This window comes from Plecotus auritus (assembly GCF_963455305.1).
Source record: "Plecotus auritus genome assembly, chromosome: 3".
Taxonomy (NCBI): Eukaryota; Metazoa; Chordata; class Mammalia; order Chiroptera; family Vespertilionidae; genus Plecotus; species Plecotus auritus.
The window spans coordinates 222,141,231-222,162,052 of NC_137772.1; the positions used below are offsets into that span (position 1 = coordinate 222,141,231).

Consider the following 20,822-nt stretch of genomic DNA (forward strand, 5'->3'; position numbering starts at 1 on the left):
TTGATGATTTTTACTCAACATTTAAGAAAGAAATAATACCAATTTCTATACAAACTCTTTTTGAAAATTGAAGAGAGGAGACTACTTCCCAAATCATTCTACAAAGCAAACATTATCCTGATACTAAAACAAGAAAAAGGTATTACCAGGAAAGAAAAATACAGATCAGATATCTTCCATGAACACAGCTGCAAGAATTCTAAACAAAGTTTTAGTGAATTGCATTACACAAATATATAAAGAGGTTAATGCATCAGGATGATTCCGTGGGGTGAGCTTCAGGTGTTACTCCTCTTACAGGTGGTTTTTCCTAGCTTTGGGTAGTTTCCTCACACATGTGTTGTGACCAGTATTAAGATGAAGAGTTGGGTCCTGGCCGGTGTTATCAGTGGTTAGAACGTCGGCCCATGGCTTTGATTCCTGGTCGAGGGCACTTAGCTGGGTTTCAGGTTTAATCCCCAACCCTGGTTGGTGTGCGTGTAGGAGGCAACCTCTCTCATCTCTCGCTCTCTCTCCCTCCTCCTTCCCCCTTCCACTCTCTCTAAAAATCAGTGGGAAAAATATCCTCGGGTGAGGTTTAACAAAAAATAAACAAATAGCCCAGCTGGTGCGGCTCAGTGGCTGAGCACCGTGCACCAAGCGGTCACCAGTGCAATTCCTGGTCATGGCACATGCCTGGGCTGTGGGCTCAATCCCCAGTAAGGACATGCAGGAGGCAGCCGATCAATGTTTCTCTCTCGTCAGTGTTTCTGTCTCTTCCTCTACCTCCCTCTCTTCCTAAAATCAATAAAAATTAGATGGATGGATGAAGATTTGGGTTGCCCTGTACAGATTTCTGAATTTTGTCTGTGTCAGTCTCTCTTCTCCATTTCTCTGCTCTGCACATTCAAGCTGCTTTAGCTGCTAACTCTCACCTCAGCTCCTGGGTCACCTCCCAGCACTATAGCCTGCAGACTCTCCAGGCAGCGACTGAGGAGAGGGTTGTTGTCTCCCTCTCAGGATTCACTGCCCTGTGCTGCTTGATATCCAGCATCTGAAAATTACTGTTTCATCTATTTTTCCAGTTTTTTAGTTGTTCAAGTTTGGAGAGGAATATATTTAGTCCTTGTGACTCCATCTTGGCCAGATGCAGAAGTCCAGAGTTGGAATGTGAAATGAGTGAATCAGATTTATTGTGTCAGTATACCAAAATTTGATAAATTTGCCTGTTAGACATTTAAATTATTTCGTATTATTGTTGTGTGTAGGTAATGCTACAGTAAACCTTTCATGCACATATCTTTTGCTTTAATTGAATTATTAAGTTTCTAAGAAAATAGTTACTGAATAAAGGATGTGGAAATATTTATGTATATTCCATTCCTAAAGGAATGATCAGTTTACAGCAGTTCATGAGTGAAGTAGATTTTTATCACAAAACTAGTTATTGCCGGCATTGAGTATTTTATTTAAAAATGTATTTTTAATTTTTAACATACGTATATGTACATATACATATGTACATATATGTATACATTTATATATACTTGTATATACATTTTAATAATATGTATATACATATAATTATACCAACATATATTCATGTGTGTGTGTATATATATATAGGATGGGGCAAAATTAGGTTTAGTTATTCATATGGAAAATAATACAATCTATACTAATAAAAGGGTAATATGCTAATTAGATTGGACATCCATCCAGACGTCCTTCCAGACAAAGCCACGTGGTGGGGGCCAAGGCAGAGGCAGTTAGGGGCGATCAGGTCGGCAGGGGAGGGCAGTTAGGGGTGATCAGGCTGGCAGGCAGAGGTGGTTAGGGGCAATCAGGCAGGCAGGGGAGCAGTTAGGGGTGATCAGGCAGGCAGGCAGAGTGGTTAGGGGCGATCAGGCAGGCAGGCAGGCAGGTAGGTAGGCAGGTGAGTGGTTAGGAGCCCTCAGTCCCAGGTTGTGAGAGGGATATGTTTGACTGCCGGTTTAGGCCTGATCCCAAGGGGGAAGTTGTTGATATTTACATGATTTCATCTACCTGAGCCAAGCTCACTGGTTTTAGGTGAGCACAGACCTGAGCTATGCCAATGATAACACTTAATAGGACTAAATATCAACAACTTCCCCCATGGATCAGGCCTAAGCCGGCAGTCGGACATCCCCTGAGGGGTCCCGAATTGGAGAGGGTGCAGGCCAGGCTGAGGGACCCCCCCATGCATGAATTTCATGCACCGGGCCTCTAGTAATCCTATATAATAAAATGGTAATATGCAAATGGTCCTTACGCCGTGATGTGTAACGACCGATCACCAGGAGGTTGGGGCAGCTACAGGAGGGCGGGGCAGCGAGCTATGTGCAGTGGAGAGCTACAGTGGTGGTGGGCAGGGTGGCCAGCTGAGGCAAGTGGCAGCAAGCTACTCGTGCACGGATTCGTGCACAGGGCCACTAGTAAATAATAATAAAAGAATAAACTCTGTTTCACGTACTCACAACTGTAAACCTACTTTTGCTCCACCTGTATGTGTGTGCTCCAGCTCTAAAAGGTATAGACCTCCTACGCTCTTTGGTTCTCAAGTTCAAAATCTCCAAGAAGAGATCTATTTGACCATTTTTGGTCAAGTGCTCACACCTGGTCTGATCACTTTGGCCAGTCCTATTATTATCATTGGTATAGCTCACGTCTGTGCTCACCTAAAACCAGTGAGCTCGGCTCAGGTAGATGAAATCGTGTAAATATCAACAACTTCCCCAAACCGGGCAGTTGGAAAGAGTAAAGGAAGCAGTTTCACAGTGTGGGGTCAGTGTGGTGGGCAGGTTGCTGCTTTCTAGACACCGCAGAGGAAGGGAGAATATGGAATAAATAAAATGCTAGTTATTTATTACCATGGCATGGAATGTGCCTTTTGTTTACTTTTTAAAAATTGGCTGTTCATTCATTCATCTAATTTATGTAATAAATGTTTATTGGGAGACTTTTGAGTGCCAAGGATGCAGAGAAACAAGATGCAGTTGAGTCTAGTGGAGTCATTTGGCCAAAGAAAGGGAAAGGGATAAAAATGTTAAGAGGTAAGTTCTGTGATGGGTTTTCTCAGAGGGCTTTTTAGGAGCACAGAGAACCTCAACTATAGGCAGAGAAGAGTCATGAAGGTATATTAGTTGTGTAACAGATAACCCCAAAATTTAGTGGCTTAAAACAACAGTAACCACTTACTATCTTCTTACGGTTTCTATGAATTGAATTTGGGAGCATCTCAGGAGATTTTGGATCGTGAGAGAGGAGGGTCTCTCTCATAACATTGTAGTCAGACATTGGCTGGGTCTGCAGTCATCTGAAGGTTTGGGACGAGGGGATCTACTTCCCAGGTGGCTCACTCATGTGGCTGGCAAATTGGTGTTCTCATGACAGGACATGGTGCTGACTTCCCCAGAGCAAGTGACGCAGGAAACCAGGATGGAAGCTGTAATGCCATTTATGGCCTATCCTTGGACGTTATCCACGGCCACTGCTGCTGTAGTCTGTTGGTCGCAGAGATTAGCTGTGATTCAGTGTGGAGAGGCCCTACCCAGGGAATGAACACCAGGAGGTAGAATCATTTGAGCTATCTTGGAGGCCGGCTACCACAGAAGGCTTCTTTCAGTGACAGGTGTCCTTTGAGTTGAGTCTTACAGTATAAATAGGACCCTATTTGGCAGATAAGAAGACCATTAGAGACAAAGCAATGGAGACATTGGGCAGCTGATAACAGGCCACCTTGACTGCGTAAGGTAGGTGTGGGGATGGTAAGAGAGAAAGAGAACCAGATCTTGTAGAACCTCATATTGCTAGAGAACGTGGCCCTTATTTTGGGGATAATGGCAAGCCACTGAAAGAGTACAGCAGGAGATGCAGGGTTTGCATTTGCATTAGGAGGATAATGTTGTTAGGAGGAAGTAGCTGGAAATAGGAGTCTGGAGCTTGCAGGAAAGGTGTCACTGGATGAAGGAGTCTGACAGGTGGTTGTAGAAGCTCTGGCAGGTCATGATATTGCCCAGGAATAGCTCCAGTGAGAAGAGCAAGAGCAGAGGGCGGAGCCCACACCCATTTAGAGATTTGCTGAGGAAGAGAAAACAGAAAGAACTTCATTATTTTTCTACTCTACCTTCATAAAAGTACTCACATATTTTCCTTCATTTCCAATAAAATGTTCATATCCTATTGAGCATTTATTGTCTGATTTTACTTTTTTAAAAGCTTTTCTAGTAGCCACATTATCATCTTTCTCCAGCCTTTCTCAGACTTTCCTGTTTTTGTATTCTCTCCCAGTTTGTTGTTAGCGATAGCTCTCAGTGTCCTGACATTTCCCGGAACAAAAAAATAGTCTTCAGGATATCCGAGGCCTCTTAGAATACAAGTATTTTTGCTTTTGCTGCTTACAGCTTTTGTGTTCCCTGGAAAATGTGTGACCACCTATGCAGTAGGGGCAACTCTGCTGTATTGTCAAGAAAACTAGGAGACAGAACAGGTTAGTAGGTCAGGAGTAGATACAGGACGAGATCTCTTTAATCTGTATCAAGAGTCCCCTACCCACCCCCTGCCTCTCCACACCCCAAGGATTTAGAATGACATCTGTTGATCTTCGCTTTGTGAACAAAATTTGTCTTGTAGGAAATGTGGGGTCAACAGACTGGGGAGAAAAATATTGGAGGCAGAGTAAAAAGACTGATACCTTTAAGCATTAAATAAAATTTAATTTTTAAAGCTTCTGTTTTAGAGCACCTCAAAGTTGCTTGCATCAATCCTGTTTCTCCAAAGTTTTTGCCTCAGTACTTCTGTGACAACAGCAGGGCAGTGAGTGACGTGGCTAACTCCTCATTTGCTTCTGCAGGCTCACTGATGGCTGGTTTCCATAGTGACCAGAGGCAGGAAAAACCTGCCTGCCCAGCTCAGCAATATCACATCCGGCTCCTGTTGGGAATTCAGAGACTCAAGGGCAGTTGATGGGAGACTCGCGCACACACACACACACACACACACACACACACACACGTAATTGCAGAGACTCCTTAAAATATATCCAGAATCTGATCATTTCTCACTGTAGTAAAGCCAACATTATTCCAACCCCTTCTGCCTTGCTTCTCTGCACCACAGCCAGAGAGAGCTTTTATTTTGTTTTATTTTATTTTTAATCCTCACCCGAGGATATTTTTTCCATTGAGTTTTAGACAGAGTGGAAGGGAAAGGGAGAGACAGAAACACTGATGTGAGAGAGACACATCGATTGGTTGCCTCCCACATGCCCCCTACTGGGGATTGAGCCCGCAACCCAGCATGTGCCCTGACTGAGAATTGGACCTTAACTTCTTGGTTCATAGGTCCACGCTCAACCACTGAACCACACAGGCGGGGCCAGAACACTGCTTTTTAATCCTCACCTGAGGATATGTTTTCATTGATTCGAGAGAGGGAGGAAAGAAGGGAGATAGGTAGGTACGTAGGGTGGGTGGATAGATAGATAGATAGATAGATAGATAGATAGATAGATAGATAGATGGATAGATGGATAGATGATAGGAGATGTGCTCTGGATCTCTCAAAGCCATGGCCTGGCACTGGAGCTCAGAAGAAGCGGATGTATAAGAACTGCCTGGGGTTCCAGCAGCCTCCGTGTCACTCAGCCAATTATAGCCCAAAGTTACGAGGACTTCTCTTCCCAGGTCTGGAATCCTGGGCTGGAGTCTGGAGTGGGGCTGGGACCTCTTGATATCCCGCCCAACTGAAAAAAATGCCACACATGGTGTCAGACCAGCCTTTCCACACCCCCGCCCCTCCTACTAGTCTCGATGTACTTTATTTCTCTAGTTGTAGAATCACCAGTTTTCAGGCGGTTCTGAATGATGCTTGTTAATGTATTTTTGTTATAATTTTGATGTGGTTGTGGGAGGCGGTGGCTTTTACCTACACCGCCATCTTGGTTCTCTCTCTCTCTCTCTCTCTCTCTCTTTCTCTGTCTCTCTCTCTCTCACACATTGTGGTTTTGATTTGCATTTCCCTGATGACTAAAGATGTCAAGCATTATTTACCTGCTCATTGGCCATTCACATCTCTCTTTTTGGAGAAATGTATATTCAGATCTTTTACCCATTTTCTAAATTGAACTACTTTTCTTTTTGTTGAGTCCTTGTTTATTTTGGTTAACATTTTAAAAATTGATTTTAGAGAGAAGAAGGGGGGAGAGAGAAGGGAAAAAGAAATATCGGTTTGTTGTTCCCCTTATTTACGCATTCATTGGTTGATTCTTGGATGTGCCTTTGCCAGGGACAGAACACCTGACCTTGGTGTATGAGGACGTCACTCTGACCAACTGAGCTACCCGGCCAGCCAAGTCTCTTTTTTGTTTTTTAATATATTTTTATTGGTTTCAGAGAGGAAGGGAGAGGAAGAGAGAGATAGAAACATTAACGATGAGAGAGAATCATGGATCGGCTGCCTCCTGTATGCCCCTCCTGGGGATGGAGCTCTCAAACTGGGCATGTGACCTGACCAGGTCGACGCTCAACCGCTGAGCCACGCCGGCCAGGCAAGTCTTTATTTTTTAAGTGAACCAAAAAGGGAGGGAGGAAGGCAGGGGTTTAAACAGTGACAGTAGAAATCTGAATTAGATTGCAGTTTTCTAGTTTCCAAGCTAAGTTAGTGAAAAATGTGGTAGAGCACACTGTGGGAGGAAGTGGAATGTGTGGGTGTTGACTCAGAAGCTGAGTTGTATTCTCTCTGAAGGATTCCTCAAATATTCTGGCTCAGGAAAACCTTCTCACGGAGGTTTTGATGGTGTTGGGTTTTATTTTCTTCATTAAACATTTGTCTGAGCATAGGGCATCTGGATGTGTGATTCTCTCCTTCCTTAATATGGCAACTGAACGAACGCTCCCCTTCGCTCACAAAGCTGTGGAGAACGTTGGTTTTGTAGCTTCTTCAGAGAGTATCTTCCCTCAGATGAAATGTTCAGAAAAAGGCCTTTTCCAGTGTGATTCTCCCTTCCCTTGTTGAACAGTGGCCAGGACTTCCCTCCCCACCGCCGCTGGGCCAGCAAACTCAGAGTGGTGGGTGCAGAAGACTCAGGAGGGGCTGCTTCAGAATGACTTTCCCCTTTGCTTTTGCCAGGGCACATGTTTCTGGACCAGATGAAGCCAGAGGCGCCTTCCAGCTGTAAGATATTAGGAAGGAAAAACTTCTAAGTCTGGATCGGCAGAAGACTTGCCTCACCTCTTCACAATGTCAGGTGGGAAGCAGGGACCTGCGTTGGGAAATGGGTGAGAAGCTCTGCAGAATGAAGGGGAGTCTGATCCAGGAGGACCCACTCAGTGGTGAAGCGGGCTTGTTTGTTTGTTTTTCACATACCTTTGAGGGTCATGGCCATCCAGGTAAGAGGTGGAGGAAGGAGGAAGGAGGGAGGAGGAAGTCTTCTGACGGAGCAGCTGGGAGAGTTACAGCTCTCTTCTCAGCTCAGCTCTCCAGTTTTCCTTAAGTCTCTGTCCTCTTCCCCCCTTCCAGCTGCAAATCCTCACTCTGAGTGGAGGGAGAGGCAAGGAGAGGGAGTTTGGTGGTGCTTTTAACATGCTGGTTTTTGTGTGATTTTTTCCTTTTCCTTCCTCTAGAAATTTGCACATTCCCAAGTTCCTGCCTCTCCCTGCCTGTCTCACTTTAGATGGTGCAGTCAGTCCCTTTATGCTGGAGCTCTTGGGGTGGGGGTGGATATCTCAGCTTGAATTTTCCCTTTGTGCTCTGTATTGCCTTTATCTCCTATTCCTGGTTTTCCTTGATTTCAGGAAGCCACATACCTTCTGCCTCTGGTCCCTTCTCAGCCCTGACTCCGAGCATATGGCCCCAGGAGATCCTGGCCAAGTGCACGCAGGTACAACAGTGGCCAGTGGCTATGCTCCCAATTTGTGGTGCTGAGGGGACCTGCTGCTGCAAGCTCCCAGCGGGTGGCCATGCCATCCTGTTCACACAGGGTCAGAGGCCCCCATCAGAGATGGCATCTTAGCTCCACATTCTCTGTGAAGGAGTCATTAGGTTAGAGCAGTGGTCGGCAAACTGCGGCTCGCGAGCCACATGCGGCTCTTTGGCCCCTTGAGTGTGGCTCTTCCACAAAATACCACAGCCTGGGCGAGTCTATTTTGAAGAAGTGGCGTTAGAAGAAGTTTAAGTTTAAAAAATTTGGCTCTCAAAGAAATTTCAATCATTGTACTGTTGGTATTTGGCTCTGTTGACTAATGAATTTGCCGACCACTGGGTTAGAGCATTATGGCATTATGTACTCAGTATTTTGAGGACACAAATGCCTTGATCTTATTTCATTTGACATATGGGGAAAACAAAGAAAATGCCGAGCGAATTCGAGAAGGTAGAGGCACCTGTAGCTGAGTGATGAACACAGAGGCTTCAGAGGAACACTCAGGTCTTTGATCTGAGTCTTGGCAGCATCGTGGGCGGCATATCCAGAACCTGTGGTCCTAGACTGGAGGCTGCATGACTGACTCTTCCTAATCCTGGTTCTAGAAGGAAGAGTCAGTGGAGCAACCAGAGTTCTACTACGACGAGTTCGGTTTCCGGGTGGACAAGGAAGGTGAGATGAGCCCCTTGAGTGTCATCTTGCAGGTGTTCTTGGCGAGGACCCTGGTTGCAGGGTCTCTCGTTATGCAGCTGACCCACGCAGTTTGGTTGACCTGCTGTTCAAGCCCAAGTTGTTTAGGGGTCAATTGGCGGTTGGCAATCTGTGTACACAGAGAGCCAACTTAGGTTATACTTGATTTTTGACCGTGAGGGTGGCCCCTAACCTGTGTTGTTCAAGGGACCTATGATTTTTTTAGATTAATTTTATTAATCTTTATATGATAAAAACAACGTTCCTTGTAGAGAAGTTAAAAATACAGAAAAGTATAAAGATTAAAACAAATTAACCTATAATCCCACACAACCTGAAGATAACTGCTGACATTTTAGTGTATCCTTTTCTAGCTTTGTGTTTATAACTATATATATTATATATACTTATCATGTATATGTCTTCTTTTACCTTTAAAAAATATTTTTATTTATTTCAGAGAGGAAGGGGGAGAGAGAGAGAGAGAGAGAGAGAGAGAGAGAGAGAGAGAGAGAGAGATATCAATGATGACAGAGAGTTATTGATCGGCTGCCTCCCTCACGCCACCCCCACTGGGGATTGAGCCTGCAACCCGGGCCTGTACCCTGATTGGGAATGGAACCATGACCAGGAGGTTGACACGCAACCACTGAGCCACTCTGACCCGACTGTTTTGTTTCACCTTAAATTTGTTTTTTCAATTACAGTTGACGTTCAATATTATTTTAGTTTCATGTGTACAGCATCGTGGTTAAACATTTATATAATTTATGCAGTGATCACCGCAATAATTTTAGTACACATCTGGCACCATACATAATTATTACAATACTAGAGGCCCAGTGCACGAAATTTGTGCATGGGAGGGTGGTGCCCCTCAGCCTGGCCTGCGCCCTCTCGCAATCTGGGTCCCCTCAGGTAGGGTCCCTTGGCCTGGCTGGCAATCAGGGCCTATCGGGGCTTTCCTTCCCCCGGCTGCCAGCAGCCGGCCCTGCCCCTGCCCCAGCTTGCCATCTGTGTGGCGCTGCACTCCCCACCCCCCCCCCCCCCCACTGGTTGCCTCCCTCTGCCAGCATGGATGTGATCACTTGGCTGGCCTGGGCCTCCCTCTACGGGGCGATCGCTGGCTGGCCCCACACACCTGCCACAGTGTCGCTGGCTGGTGGCCTGGGCCTCCCTCTGTGGGGTGATCGATCGCAGGGCCCCCAGATCGATTGCCCAGCAGACGGAGGCCCTGCCCACCTGCCGCAGTGCCGCCAGCCAGGTAGCCTGGGCCTCCCTCTTTGGGGCAATCGATTGCAGGACTCTACAATTGATCGCCCAGCAGAGGCAGGCCCCGCCCACCTGGCTGGAGCTCCATGATCGATTGCTGCGCAGAGGGTGGCCTGGGCCTTCCTCTTTGGGGCGATTGCAGAGCCCCCCTCCCCCCCCCCCCCCCCCCGTCAATTGCCCCACTGGCCGGTGGCCTGGGCCTCCCTCTGTGGAGGGATCATGGGGCGATGGCAGGCCCCCCGACCAATCGCATTGCACCCGCCTTGGCTGGCCTGGCGCCAGTGTGTGTCATAGTGTGGTCATCAGGACAGTTGTTCTGCTGTTTGGTCAATTTGCATATTACGCTTTTAGACTAGTGGCCCAGTGCACAGATTTGTGCACATTGAAAGGAAATTAGAAGAAATATTTTAATACCGCTATTTGTCCTTTCTCTATAATAGAAGTGTCAACCAAATTCATGATCAGCAATAACAGATTGAAACACACACATGCAATTGGCACCAGCGAGAGCTTTTTATGTATCATGCATGCATGAGTCAACTTAGCCTTTTATATATATAGAATAAACTTCCTTTATTAGACTGCTTTCTGATTTAGCTAAACTTTTTCCAGCCCAGTGAAGCACCCCAACTTCTCTTTCAGGTAATTGTCAGCAATACAGCAGTAAATATCAACATGAAGCAGATTATTATTGTAGATCACGCAAAGGGTAAAATATTTAACTGCAGCAGTGTTTGACTATATTCTGCGCAGTGAAAACCTGAAGTCATTTTCAAGGTCCACCATTTCTTTTTTAAATATATTTTATTGATTTTTTACAGAGAGGAAGGGAGAGGGAGAGAGAGTTAAAAACATCGATGAGAGAGAAACATCAATCAGCTGCCTCCTGCACACCTCTTACTGGGGATGTGCCCGCAACCAAGGTACATGCCCTTGGCCAGAATCAAACCTGGGACCCTTGAGTCCGCAGGCTGTTGCTCTATCCATAGAGCCAAACCGGTTAGGGCAAGGTCCACCATTTCTTCTTTTCAGTCAGATCAAGTTTCTAAATCTCCATTTTCTGGCTAATGAAAAGAAAATAGGATTCCACCAAGTCTCCTATCTACCTACTCCAGGACTTCTGTGAGGATCAAATGAGATGAGGCACGGGAAAACGTTTCACAGACATTTGGTTAAAGTGTAAAATGTTTGCACCTGGCTATAAAGCAAGTCATGTTCCTGGACTGAAGAAACTCCAAGGGGGCTAGTCACTAGGGAGAAGAAGCCGGGCGTTGCTACGTGATGTCATTACCCGGGCCCACAGCGACCATTTCCAGGCTGCGCTGGGCTATGGGCTGCATTTTGCGCCATTGGGTCTCGGCAGTGTTGGCTGTGATTTGGTGGGCTGTTGTTCCAGGGTGGTGGCGGGGCCTGTGTCCCACTTGAGGGAAGCTGAGTGTAGCTTTGTAGGCGCCGTTTCTTTGTAAATGGCCAGTGCATGTCATGGCAGCTCCTGCCTTGAGCGTCTGCCCCTGGGTAGTCAGTGTGTGTCATAGCGACCGGTCGGAGGGACACTTAGCATATTAGCCTTTTATATATATAAATTATTGACTATATTCCCAATGCTGTACTTTACATCTCTGTGCCTATTCTGTAACCACCAATTTGTACTTATTTTCTTTTTTTAAAATTAACTTTATTGGGGTGACATTGATTAATAAAATTAGGTTTTGCCCTGGCCAGTGTGGCTAAGTGGGTAGAGCGTTGGCCCATGCACCAAAGGGTCTCAGGTTCGATCCCCAGCCCATCAGGGTGCACATGGGAGGTAACCAATTGATGTCTCTTTCTCACATGGATGTTTCTCTCCCCCTCCTCTCTGTTTCTCCCTCTTTCTTCCTCCCATCCACTCTCTCTCAAAATCAATGTAAAAACTATCCTCAGGTGAGGATTAACAAAAAATTTATTTTATATATTTTATATTGTTATATATTTTATACATGTTTCAAGTGTACATTCCTATGATACATGATCTGTATATTGCATCGTGTGCCCACCACCCAAAGTCAAATCATCTTCCATTTTCATATATTTGGCCCCTTTTACCCTTTACTACCCCCCCCCCATTGTCCTCATACATATTTGTAGAGTTTTTAAAAATACTAGTGGCCCGGTGCATGAAATTTGTGCACTCAGGGGGGCGGGGGGTCCCTCAGCCTGGCCTGTGCCCTGTCATAGTGCAGGAGCCCAAAAGAGGTAGGCCCCGCCCACCCATCTGGGGCTCCTCGATGGATTGCCCCAAAGAGGTAGGCCGGAGCTGGGGTCCCGCCTCTGTGCCGTGCGGAGCCGCGGGACCCCCAGGCCTTGCCATGCGGAGCCGAGGGATCCCCAGGCCTCCGGGTGATGGATTGTGATGGTGTTACGCAAGTCCCCGCCCACCCACTCCTGCTGTGCACACAGCATGCTGATGGGTCGTTATGCGTGAGGGCATCCTGACCATTTGCATATTACCCTTTTCTTAGTATAGATGTTTCTACTGATTTTTTAGAGAAAGGGAGGGGGCAGGGGAGGAAGGGAGAGAGACACATCAATCGGCTGCCTCCTGCACACCCAGCGCTGGGAGTTGAGCCTGTACTGGAACCCAGGCATGTGCCCTAACCAGGAGTCGAACCGGCTACCTCCTGGTGCGTGCATCTGCTCAACCAGCTGAGCCACACCAGCCAGGCTGCGTGTTTTTATATTGCTCTTAGAGCTCAACATCATACCATGAGCATTTTTTTCTCAGTTAAGACCTGTTTTAAAGCATATTTTTCAGTGGCTGCATAATATCCCATTATAAGGGGTTTATCATAATATTTTTATAACCGTGTTTCTGTGAGTGGGCCTGCAGGCCATTTCCATTGTTTCCTGGTATAAATGCACCTGTTGGTTCCTGAGTGGGCTATGGGGAAAGCCATTTTCCAGAACCCAGGATGGCCTCTCACCAGGATATAACTGTGACTAGAAGATTTTAATTGGTTGGAACCAGTCATCTTCAGGTCATTCATATTTACAATTCTGGCATACGTTTTCCTTATTCTCTAGTTTGCAGGCATATATTTGCAAGTCAGAGCTCAGGGAACTCAGGAAACTTTCTAGTATGATGGAAACAGTCTGTATCTCCATGGGGACAGTGTTTATACATTTGTTTATTGATACTCACCAAAATGTTCCCTTAACATTTGTGCATTTTACTGTATGAAAATTCACTGAAGGTGGAATTCTAGAACGCTGAAGCTGTGACTTAGGATGAGTGAGGATGAGGCTTTCTGTGGGGCTAACTCACACCGAGACTGCCAGGTGGCTGGCGGCTCGTCCATGTTGATTGGAGCAGTTCAGGAGGCCAACTGTTGTCCACTCCCCACTGCTGCACCCCCAGAACCTTGAACAGAACCGAAGGTGGTCTTGGCCTCATGGAGTTCCCCCGCAATAAACAAACCAATATATCATATGCTGGGGGGCAAAGAGCCATGAAATAATTCCGGGAACTAGGGAGGAGGGAGGTGGGTTGTTTATATAGGAAGGCTTCTCCAAGGCGGAGACATCTGATCGGAGACGGGGAGGGAGAGAGGCAGTGAGTATATAGAGCCACGGAAGCGGAACAATAAGTGCAAAGGCCCTGGAGCGGCGTGGATTTGGTGGGGAGTAGCTGGAGTGAGGAAGCAAGAGGAAGGTAGGAGATGAGGCCAGGGAGAAGACGGGACAGGAGGAGGCGGGTCACAGTGTGGTGAGGCAGTAGGTGAGGCGCCTCTACCAGTGGCGATTGGTAGGAGGCGGGCGAGTGAGCGGCACTAGAGGACTCTGAGCAGTGACGTGATCTGACTTGCCTGGTCAAGGGCGCTGGGACTGCTGTGTGGAGGATTGCCCTTAGGGAGGCAGGGGCGGAACAGGGAGGAGGGCTGTGGTGGTAACCCGCAAGGAAGGTGATGGCTTGGAGGGCAGTGGCCAGAGGTGGTGCGTGGAGAGATCCTGCCTGTGCTCTGAGGGCCCAGCCAACAGTATTTGCTGAGGGATTGGTCCTGGGGTAGAAGTGGAGGTGGTCCTGAGGTTTAGGCCCGAGCATCTGGAGAATGGAGGGGGGTCTGTGGGTCTGGGAGATCATGGAAGGGCAGGTTTGGGGGGAGAGTGAAGAGCTCAGATTTGCTGGTCCAAGTGCTCCTTGGGCCATGGAAACTGTGGCTCTGGGTTTCCGTGGTGGATCTGGGCCCCGGACTGGAAGCTCAGAGACATTTTCCTTCCTCCTGGCTCACCGCCCTGTCCTGGGTGCTCTCCTGGCAGAGGGTGCCGACCCCAGTTCCAGCAGACTGCCTGCTGTGTCTCTGATGGAGGACCCTCCCCAACGGCTGCGGTGGCAGGCCCACCTGGAGTTCACCCATAACCACGACGTGGGCGATCTCACCTGGGACAAGATTGCCGCCTCCCTGCCCCGCTCAGAGAAGCTCCGCTCCCTGGTGCTGGCCGGCATCCCACACAGCATGAGGCCACAGGTGAGGCCCTGGAGGCCAGACCACAGAGGGCCACAGAGGCTCAGGTGTCTGTCCAAAGACTGAATGCTTATCGGCTCCTCCCCTCAGCTGTGGATGCGGCTCTCGGGGGCCCTGCAGAAGAAGAGGAACTCGGAGTTGTCCTACCGGGAGATGGTGAAGAACAGCTCCAATGATGAGACCATTGCTGCCAAACAGGTGAACGGGGTGGTCCTGCAGGCAGGCAGTGGTCTGCCTGGGATTATAGGAGTCCCCTTGTTGGTCTCTCCTTGGCAAGGGTGGCGGGGGAGAGCACAGCAGCTGCGTAGAGGCCTGGGCAGTCCTTGCACCCACAGGTGTGTGCCTGGGCATTCTGGCTCCCTCCCGGTTCTCTGTAGGCAGCAGGGGGATTGTCAGAAGGCCATCCAACCGGGTGCACATTAGGGTCACCTGGAGACTTAAGTACACATTTCCAGGCCTCGTTCCAGAGACCCTCATTCCATAGTTCTGGCCCGAAGCCCAGGAATCTGCCTTTTGTTTGTTTGTAAGTTCCCCACGTGAATCTGGTAGAATCAGCTACAGACACTAGCTGGCTCTACCCCTGAAGAGAGCACAAGGAATCCCCATTCCTGGGAGAGAAGCCCACGTGGGGAGTGCCCTTGGGTTAGAGTGTCAGCACTGCGGAGGGGTGGGCCCACAGGCGTGCGGCGGTCTCATAGGGCTTGTTGTGGGCGGGCCGCTGACAGATTGAGAAGGACCTGCTCCGCACCATGCCCAGCAACGCCTGCTTCGCCAATGAGAGCAGCATCGGGGTGCCTCGCCTGCGCAGGGTTCTCCGAGCACTGGCCTGGCTCTACCCTGAGATTGGTTACTGCCAGGGCACAGGCATGGTGAGCACAGCCGGGAAGGGGAGGGGGTGTCCTCAAGGGTGTTCTCCAGGCCCCAGGGACCAATCCAGGGCAGTAGGACCGGAGCAGGGGTGGAGGTAGAAGTACCCAAGGAGGGCTGTGGCTGCCAAATACGGTGGTTCTATCCTGAGGAAGGCACACGGTCCGTGACATGACCCTCAGAAGGGTGCTGCTGCTCATTCGTGTGGAGACCTGGGTCGAGGCCCCTTGTCCCCCTGCCCTGGCCAGGTGGCCGCCTGCCTCCTGCTGTTCCTGGAGGAGGAGGACACCTTCTGGATGATGTGCGCCATCATCGAGGACCTGCTCCCTGCCTCCTACTTCAGTACCACCCTGCTGGGCGTCCAGACAGACCAGCGGGTCCTGCGCCACCTCATTGTCCAGTACCTGCCCCGCTTGGACAAGCTGCTCCAGGAGCATGACATCGGTAAGGGCCGCCTGTCTTCTCCGGGGTTGAGGGCTCTTGCCATGCTGACTCAGATACTGTGGATCTGGGGCTTCCTGACAGAGCCCGCAGGGGGAGCAGCAGCTGGCCGCCTTCGGGGAAGAAAGGACTCCTCTGCCGATGACCCGGGGATGCGGCACTTGCAGTCTTTGTTGCTCTTGTTCTCTGACGCTGCACTGTCTCCTCCTCCCCCTGGAGCAGGGTGGGTCTCCTGCTGCTTTTTGGGAGACACTTTCCACCCTTCCCCAGCTCCTGGCAGTGCCCCTTCTCTCGACTACCTCACGCCAGTGTCCCTGGTCTGTGTCCACAGAGCTGTCCCTGATCACGCTGCACTGGTTCCTCACGGCCTTTGCCAGCGTGGTGCACATCAGGCTGCTGCTGCGCCTCTGGGACCTGTTCTTCTATGAGGGCTCCCTGGTGCTCTTCCAGGCCACGCTGGGCATGCTGCGCCTCAAGGTGCGGCTGCAGCCCCCCCCCCCCCCCCCCGGCCCCGCTGCCCATGAGGAGCCCGTGGGCCAGACGCAGCTGGTGCTCCTCCTCTGGGGGATGCAGTGGTGTCCACGCTTCAGCATCCTGTGGCCTGAGCACAAGCTCCTCCTGAGAGCCGCTGGGGGGTGTCTCCTGGGGCCAGGAACTCCCTTGTGCTCAGCTGATCTCCCAGGGAAGTCACACATGCCTGGGGATGCTGATTGGGGTCAGCTCCTGGGCCTGGTGCCAGGCAGTGACTCCCCCTTTCCCCTCACATGGCCCAGGAGGAGGAGCTGATCCAGTCAGAGAACTCGGCCTCCATCTTCAACACGCTGTCGGACATACCCTCGCAGATGGAGGACGCGGAGCTGCTGCTGGGGGAGGCCATGCGGCTGGCTGGCTCCCTCACGGACGTGGCTGTGGAGACCCAGCGCCGCAAGCACCTGGCCTACCTCCTTGCAGACCAGGGTCAGCTCCTGGGGACCAGCACCACCACCAACCTCTCCCAGGTGGGCCTGTGAGGGAGGAGCCACGAGGATCCCCGCTGTGCCGTCCCCTCCCCAACTCAGCACCCAGGCTAGGCCTGGCCCAGCAGACCCCAGCTGTGGAGTGACACCCAGTTTGGGCGTAGGAAGACCCAGCTTTGAACTGAGTACATTTCTGACCCCAGCCGACCTTGGAGGCCATTTCCCATGAGGTAGTCCCCGTGAGAGGCCTGAGCTGCCCCCAGGGAAGGGCTCGGTCCCCTTCCTCTGGCCCGAGATTGCCTCCACTCGGCTGGGCCCTGGGAGCCCTCCTGCTGCTGACCCATCCCCGTGCCTGCAGGTGGTTCGTCGCAGGACGCAGCGGAGGAAGTCTGGTTTCACCTCCCTGCTCTTCGGTGAGTCCTGGCCCAGTTCAGCGGTTTCCTCACGGCCAGCCGAGCCTAAGCTCTTGGAGCCTGGGGTTGGAGGGCGGCGAAGACCAGGGGGTGTCCGTCATCCTCACACTCCGGGTGGACCCTGAGCTTCCTTGGAGTTGGGAAGGGGACCAGGCAGGAGCCATGGCTGTCATAGCCTTTTGGGCCCTCAGGGGAGGACGACCTAGAGGCACTCAAGGCCAAGAACATCAAGCAGACGGAACTGGTGGCTGACCTCCGGGAAGCCATCCTGCGCGTGGCACGCCATTTCCAGTGCACTGACCCCAAAAACTGTAATGTGGTGAGTCGCACGCTCCCAGTCCTGTGCCCAATGGATCGACTTGGGGGGCTCCTTTCCCAGCCCTATCCTGAGGCGCCTTCCCCTTGGTGGGCCTTTCCACTTCTCTGGCAGGAGCTGACCCCAGACTACAGCATGGAGAGCCACCAGCGGGACCACGAGAACTACGTGGCCTGCTCACGCAGCCACCGGCGCAGGGCCAAGGCCCTGCTAGACTTCGAGCGACACGATGACGACGAGCTGGGTTTTCGCAAGAATGACATCATCACGGTGCGTGGGGCGAGGCTCGGGAGGTGGGTGCTCAGAGGCAGGTGGAGCCTGGCTGCTGGGAGCAGGTACCATTGGTCCTGCCACCTGCTGGCCCTGAGGGTACAGCCAGGTTATTCAGCCTCCCCCAAGCCCTCTCCCTGCCGAGGACTCCATCCACCGGGCCCAGGATGAAGCCGGGTGGTGTGCAGGCACTGGGCCCAGCAGCCAAAGCTTTGAGTCCTGCTCTCTTTCTACAGATCATTTCTCAAAAGGACGAGCACTGCTGGGTCGGGGAGCTGAATGGCCTACGAGGTGAGGCTGGTCACTTTTCGCTGCATCCCTCCTGGCCCCCTCCCCTCCCCAGGAACTGGGCCGAGCCTGTCCTCAGCCCCTTTGGGGAGGGGGAGGGGGGGGAGTGTGGGGACACCAGGCTCCTCACAGGACCCTGCCTCTCTCACAGGCTGGTTTCCAGCCAAATTTGTGGAAATCCTGGATGAACGGAGCAAAGAGGTAAGAGGGGCACAGGGCAGGGCTGCCCCTGGGGGCTGCTGCCTCCACCCTGGCCAGGCCTGCACCCTCCTGGCCAGGGCCTGTGTCCTGAGCGAGTTCTGGCTTGAGGCAAGGAATATGAGGACAGGGAGAGGGTGACTGGCTGCAGGTGCAGGGCTGGGGCCTCTCAGACCCCGTCCCCCACCAACAGTACTCCATTGCGGGGGATGACACTGTAACGGAGGGCGTCACAGACCTTGTGCGAGGGACCCTCTGCCCAGCCCTCAAGGCCCTGTTTGAACACGGGCTGAAGAAGCCGTCTCTGCTTGGGGGCGCCTGCCATCCCTGGCTGTTTATTGAGGAGGTGAGTCTGTGGCTGGACCCATGTCCTCCACTGTCCTTTCCCCCAGGTCCCTGGGCTCTGTGGAGCTGGCAGGAGGAGCTCATGGGGTGGTGGTGTGCACTGACTTGGACCCTGTAGCTTTGACTTGGAACCTACCCCGTTGTCCCTGACGCTCTCTCCCTACAACCTCCAGGCAGCAGGCCGGGAGGTGGAGAGAGACTTCGACTCGGTGTATTCTCGCCTGGTGCTGTGTAAGACATACAGGTAACTGGGCTCCAGTCCCCCACCCTGGCAGGGGTCCTGGCAGCAGCATGGAGGGAGAGAGCAGCCCAAGCCTGCACATCTGGCAGCTTTAGGTTCCCCCCTTCCCCAGGTTGGATGAAGATGGCAAAGTTCTGACCCCGGAGGAGCTGCTCTACCGGGTAGGCAGGACCATGGGTGGGGTCTGGCTCCTGGGCTGGCAGCTGGGGCGCCTGTGTGACAGCTGTGTCCTCCCAGGCTGTGCAGTCTGTGAACGTGACCCATGACGCTGCACACGCGCAAATGGATGTCAAGCTCCGCTCTCTCATCTGTGTGGGGCTCAAGTGAGTGTCTGTGCCTACTGTGGGCGTGACAGTCCATAGTTGGATGAGTGGCAGCCTGGCTTTGGCCCCGTGGGGGAGAAGGGGCTGTGAGCTGGGTCTTCCAGGCCCCCAGGAGTTGGATAGACAAATGGAAGCTGGCAAGGGTAACCCCCAAAGACCTTCCTTCAGCACGAGACCAGCTGCTGCTTTATGGGGAAGGTGCTTGAGGATTTATGAAGCACAGGTGACCAGTGAAGGGGCTTCCCAGAAATGAGTCTGCTGCAGCAAACGAGGGAGGGGGCCTGCTGAGAGGCCTTGGGCATTTGTGAGGCTCAGGTCTGGGTAAAGGAGATGTTTCTGGATTTGCCCTCTGGGGTGGGAGGAGGAGTGGTTTGCAGAGACACGCTCAGAATGTGGCTGTGGGCCCAACAGGCTGGTGAGTATGCACTTCACTCCTGGACTGACCAGCCGGGCTCAGGCCCCTCTGCCTGGCAGGAGGCAGTGACCCCACCTCCTTTACTCTCAGGTGCAGAGAGGAAAGAGCTGTGACAGGACTGAGGGCTCTGGGGGCAGTGTGGCCCTGAGTGTGTCCCAGTGTGAGGGAGCTAGAGCCAGGGGCTGAGAGGAAAGGAGGTGGGGTCACCTGAGGAGGCTGAGAAGTGGAGGGAAGGGGGCTGGGGTTAGAGGAGCCCTGGAGTGGGGATAGCCTGGCACTGGAGGGGAGAACCCCACCCATGGTCCTCAGAAGATTCTGTGGATGGCCCACTTCCCCCACCTGTCCCCAGTGAGCAGGTCCTACACCTGTGGTTGGAGGTGCTCTGCTCCAGCCTGCCAACCGTGGAAAAGTGGTACCAGCCCTGGTCCTTCCTGCGAAGCCCCGGCTGGGTCCAGATCAAGTGTGAGCTCCGGTGAGGACCCTGCTCTGGTGCTGGGCTTCTAGAGCCCAGGCCCAGTGGCTCTGTGGGGAGGGGGACAGAGGAGCCGACCTGAGGGTGACTGAGCCTCCCCTTCCTCCTCTCTAGTGTCCTCTGCTGCTTTGCCTTCAGCCTCTCCCAGGACTGGGAACTTCCTATGAAGAGAGAGGTGGGTGGTTGGGGTTGGCCTTCCTCCTGGAGGGGTGCGGTGGGTGTGGTAGCTGAGGCAGGGCCCCTGCCACCTTGGGCTTCCTTGCTGTGTGCAGGAGGAGAAGAAGCCCCTGAAGGAGGGTGTCCAGGACATGCTGGTGAAGCACCACCTTTTCAGCTGGGATATAGATGGGTGACGCTCTTCCTTCAGTGGCCCTGTCACACCCAGGCCTCTCCCAACCCGTCGGCTACCAGAGCAGCTGCTTCCTTAAGAAGAGAAGGGCGTTGGGATGGGGCTGACATGGTCCAGGCCTAACCCAAGCTACGGGATCAAGGGAAGAAGACACTGGAGTTTGGCCAGGCACCATGGTAGGGAGACTGGGGACACCACCCTGGTGGCAGAGGTGGGGCCTGGCTCACTATCCCTCCCAGTGTCTAGGGAGGCTCCGGGCCCCACCCTTACTACTTGTGCTGACCAAAAACCTCGTGAGGGGGTCGAGAGCCACCTCTGTCCGCTTTTGCTCAGGAAGGGAGGGGGGCGTGGCTAAAGGCTCCTTGGCCTGTAAATAAATTGTCTTTGAGGAAACACCTTCTGTCTTCAGTCCGGTCCTAGAATGGAGAGCCTGGCTGGGAAGGTGGGGTTAGGGCAGTGGTCGGCAAACTCATTGGTCAACAGAGCGGCAAACTGTGGCTCGTGAGCCGCAGTTTGCCGACCACTGGGTTAGGGTGTAGGGCCCAG

The 20,822-nt window shown here is 51.8% G+C and overlaps 1 protein-coding gene across 4 annotated transcripts in view; it reads left to right on the top strand.

Moving 5' to 3' along the window:
- SGSM3 (small G protein signaling modulator 3) overlaps positions 1 to 20,673 on the top strand; it is a 36,461-nt gene extending 15,788 nt beyond the window's left edge. For 2 of the 4 annotated variants that reach the window (XM_080659696.1, XM_080659697.1), the window contains 21 exons: positions 7,129 to 7,246; positions 7,794 to 7,879; positions 8,527 to 8,593; positions 14,177 to 14,385; positions 14,473 to 14,580; positions 15,108 to 15,251; positions 15,498 to 15,693; positions 16,022 to 16,167; positions 16,464 to 16,688; positions 17,005 to 17,059; positions 17,251 to 17,378; positions 17,490 to 17,645; positions 17,882 to 17,936; positions 18,085 to 18,134; positions 18,325 to 18,477; positions 18,650 to 18,720; positions 18,830 to 18,878; positions 18,955 to 19,040; positions 19,805 to 19,927; positions 20,042 to 20,102; positions 20,200 to 20,673. In XM_080659696.1, the coding sequence (XP_080515822.1) occupies positions 7,240 to 7,246; positions 7,794 to 7,879; positions 8,527 to 8,593; positions 14,177 to 14,385; positions 14,473 to 14,580; positions 15,108 to 15,251; positions 15,498 to 15,693; positions 16,022 to 16,167; positions 16,464 to 16,688; positions 17,005 to 17,059; positions 17,251 to 17,378; positions 17,490 to 17,645; positions 17,882 to 17,936; positions 18,085 to 18,134; positions 18,325 to 18,477; positions 18,650 to 18,720; positions 18,830 to 18,878; positions 18,955 to 19,040; positions 19,805 to 19,927; positions 20,042 to 20,102; positions 20,200 to 20,280 (2,256 nt within the window). In that variant the 5' untranslated portion in view covers positions 7,129 to 7,239 and the 3' untranslated portion in view covers positions 20,281 to 20,673. Of the gene's footprint in view, positions 1 to 7,128; positions 7,247 to 7,793; positions 7,880 to 8,526; positions 8,594 to 14,176; positions 14,386 to 14,472; positions 14,581 to 15,107; positions 15,252 to 15,497; positions 15,694 to 16,021; positions 16,168 to 16,463; positions 16,689 to 17,004; positions 17,060 to 17,250; positions 17,646 to 17,881; positions 17,937 to 18,084; positions 18,135 to 18,324; positions 18,478 to 18,649; positions 18,721 to 18,829; positions 18,879 to 18,954; positions 19,041 to 19,804; positions 19,928 to 20,041; positions 20,103 to 20,199 lie in introns of all 4 variants that reach the window. The other 2 variants (XM_080659694.1, XM_080659695.1) reach the window with 1 other exon arrangement.
- The last annotated feature ends 149 nt before the right edge of the window (positions 20,674 to 20,822 follow it).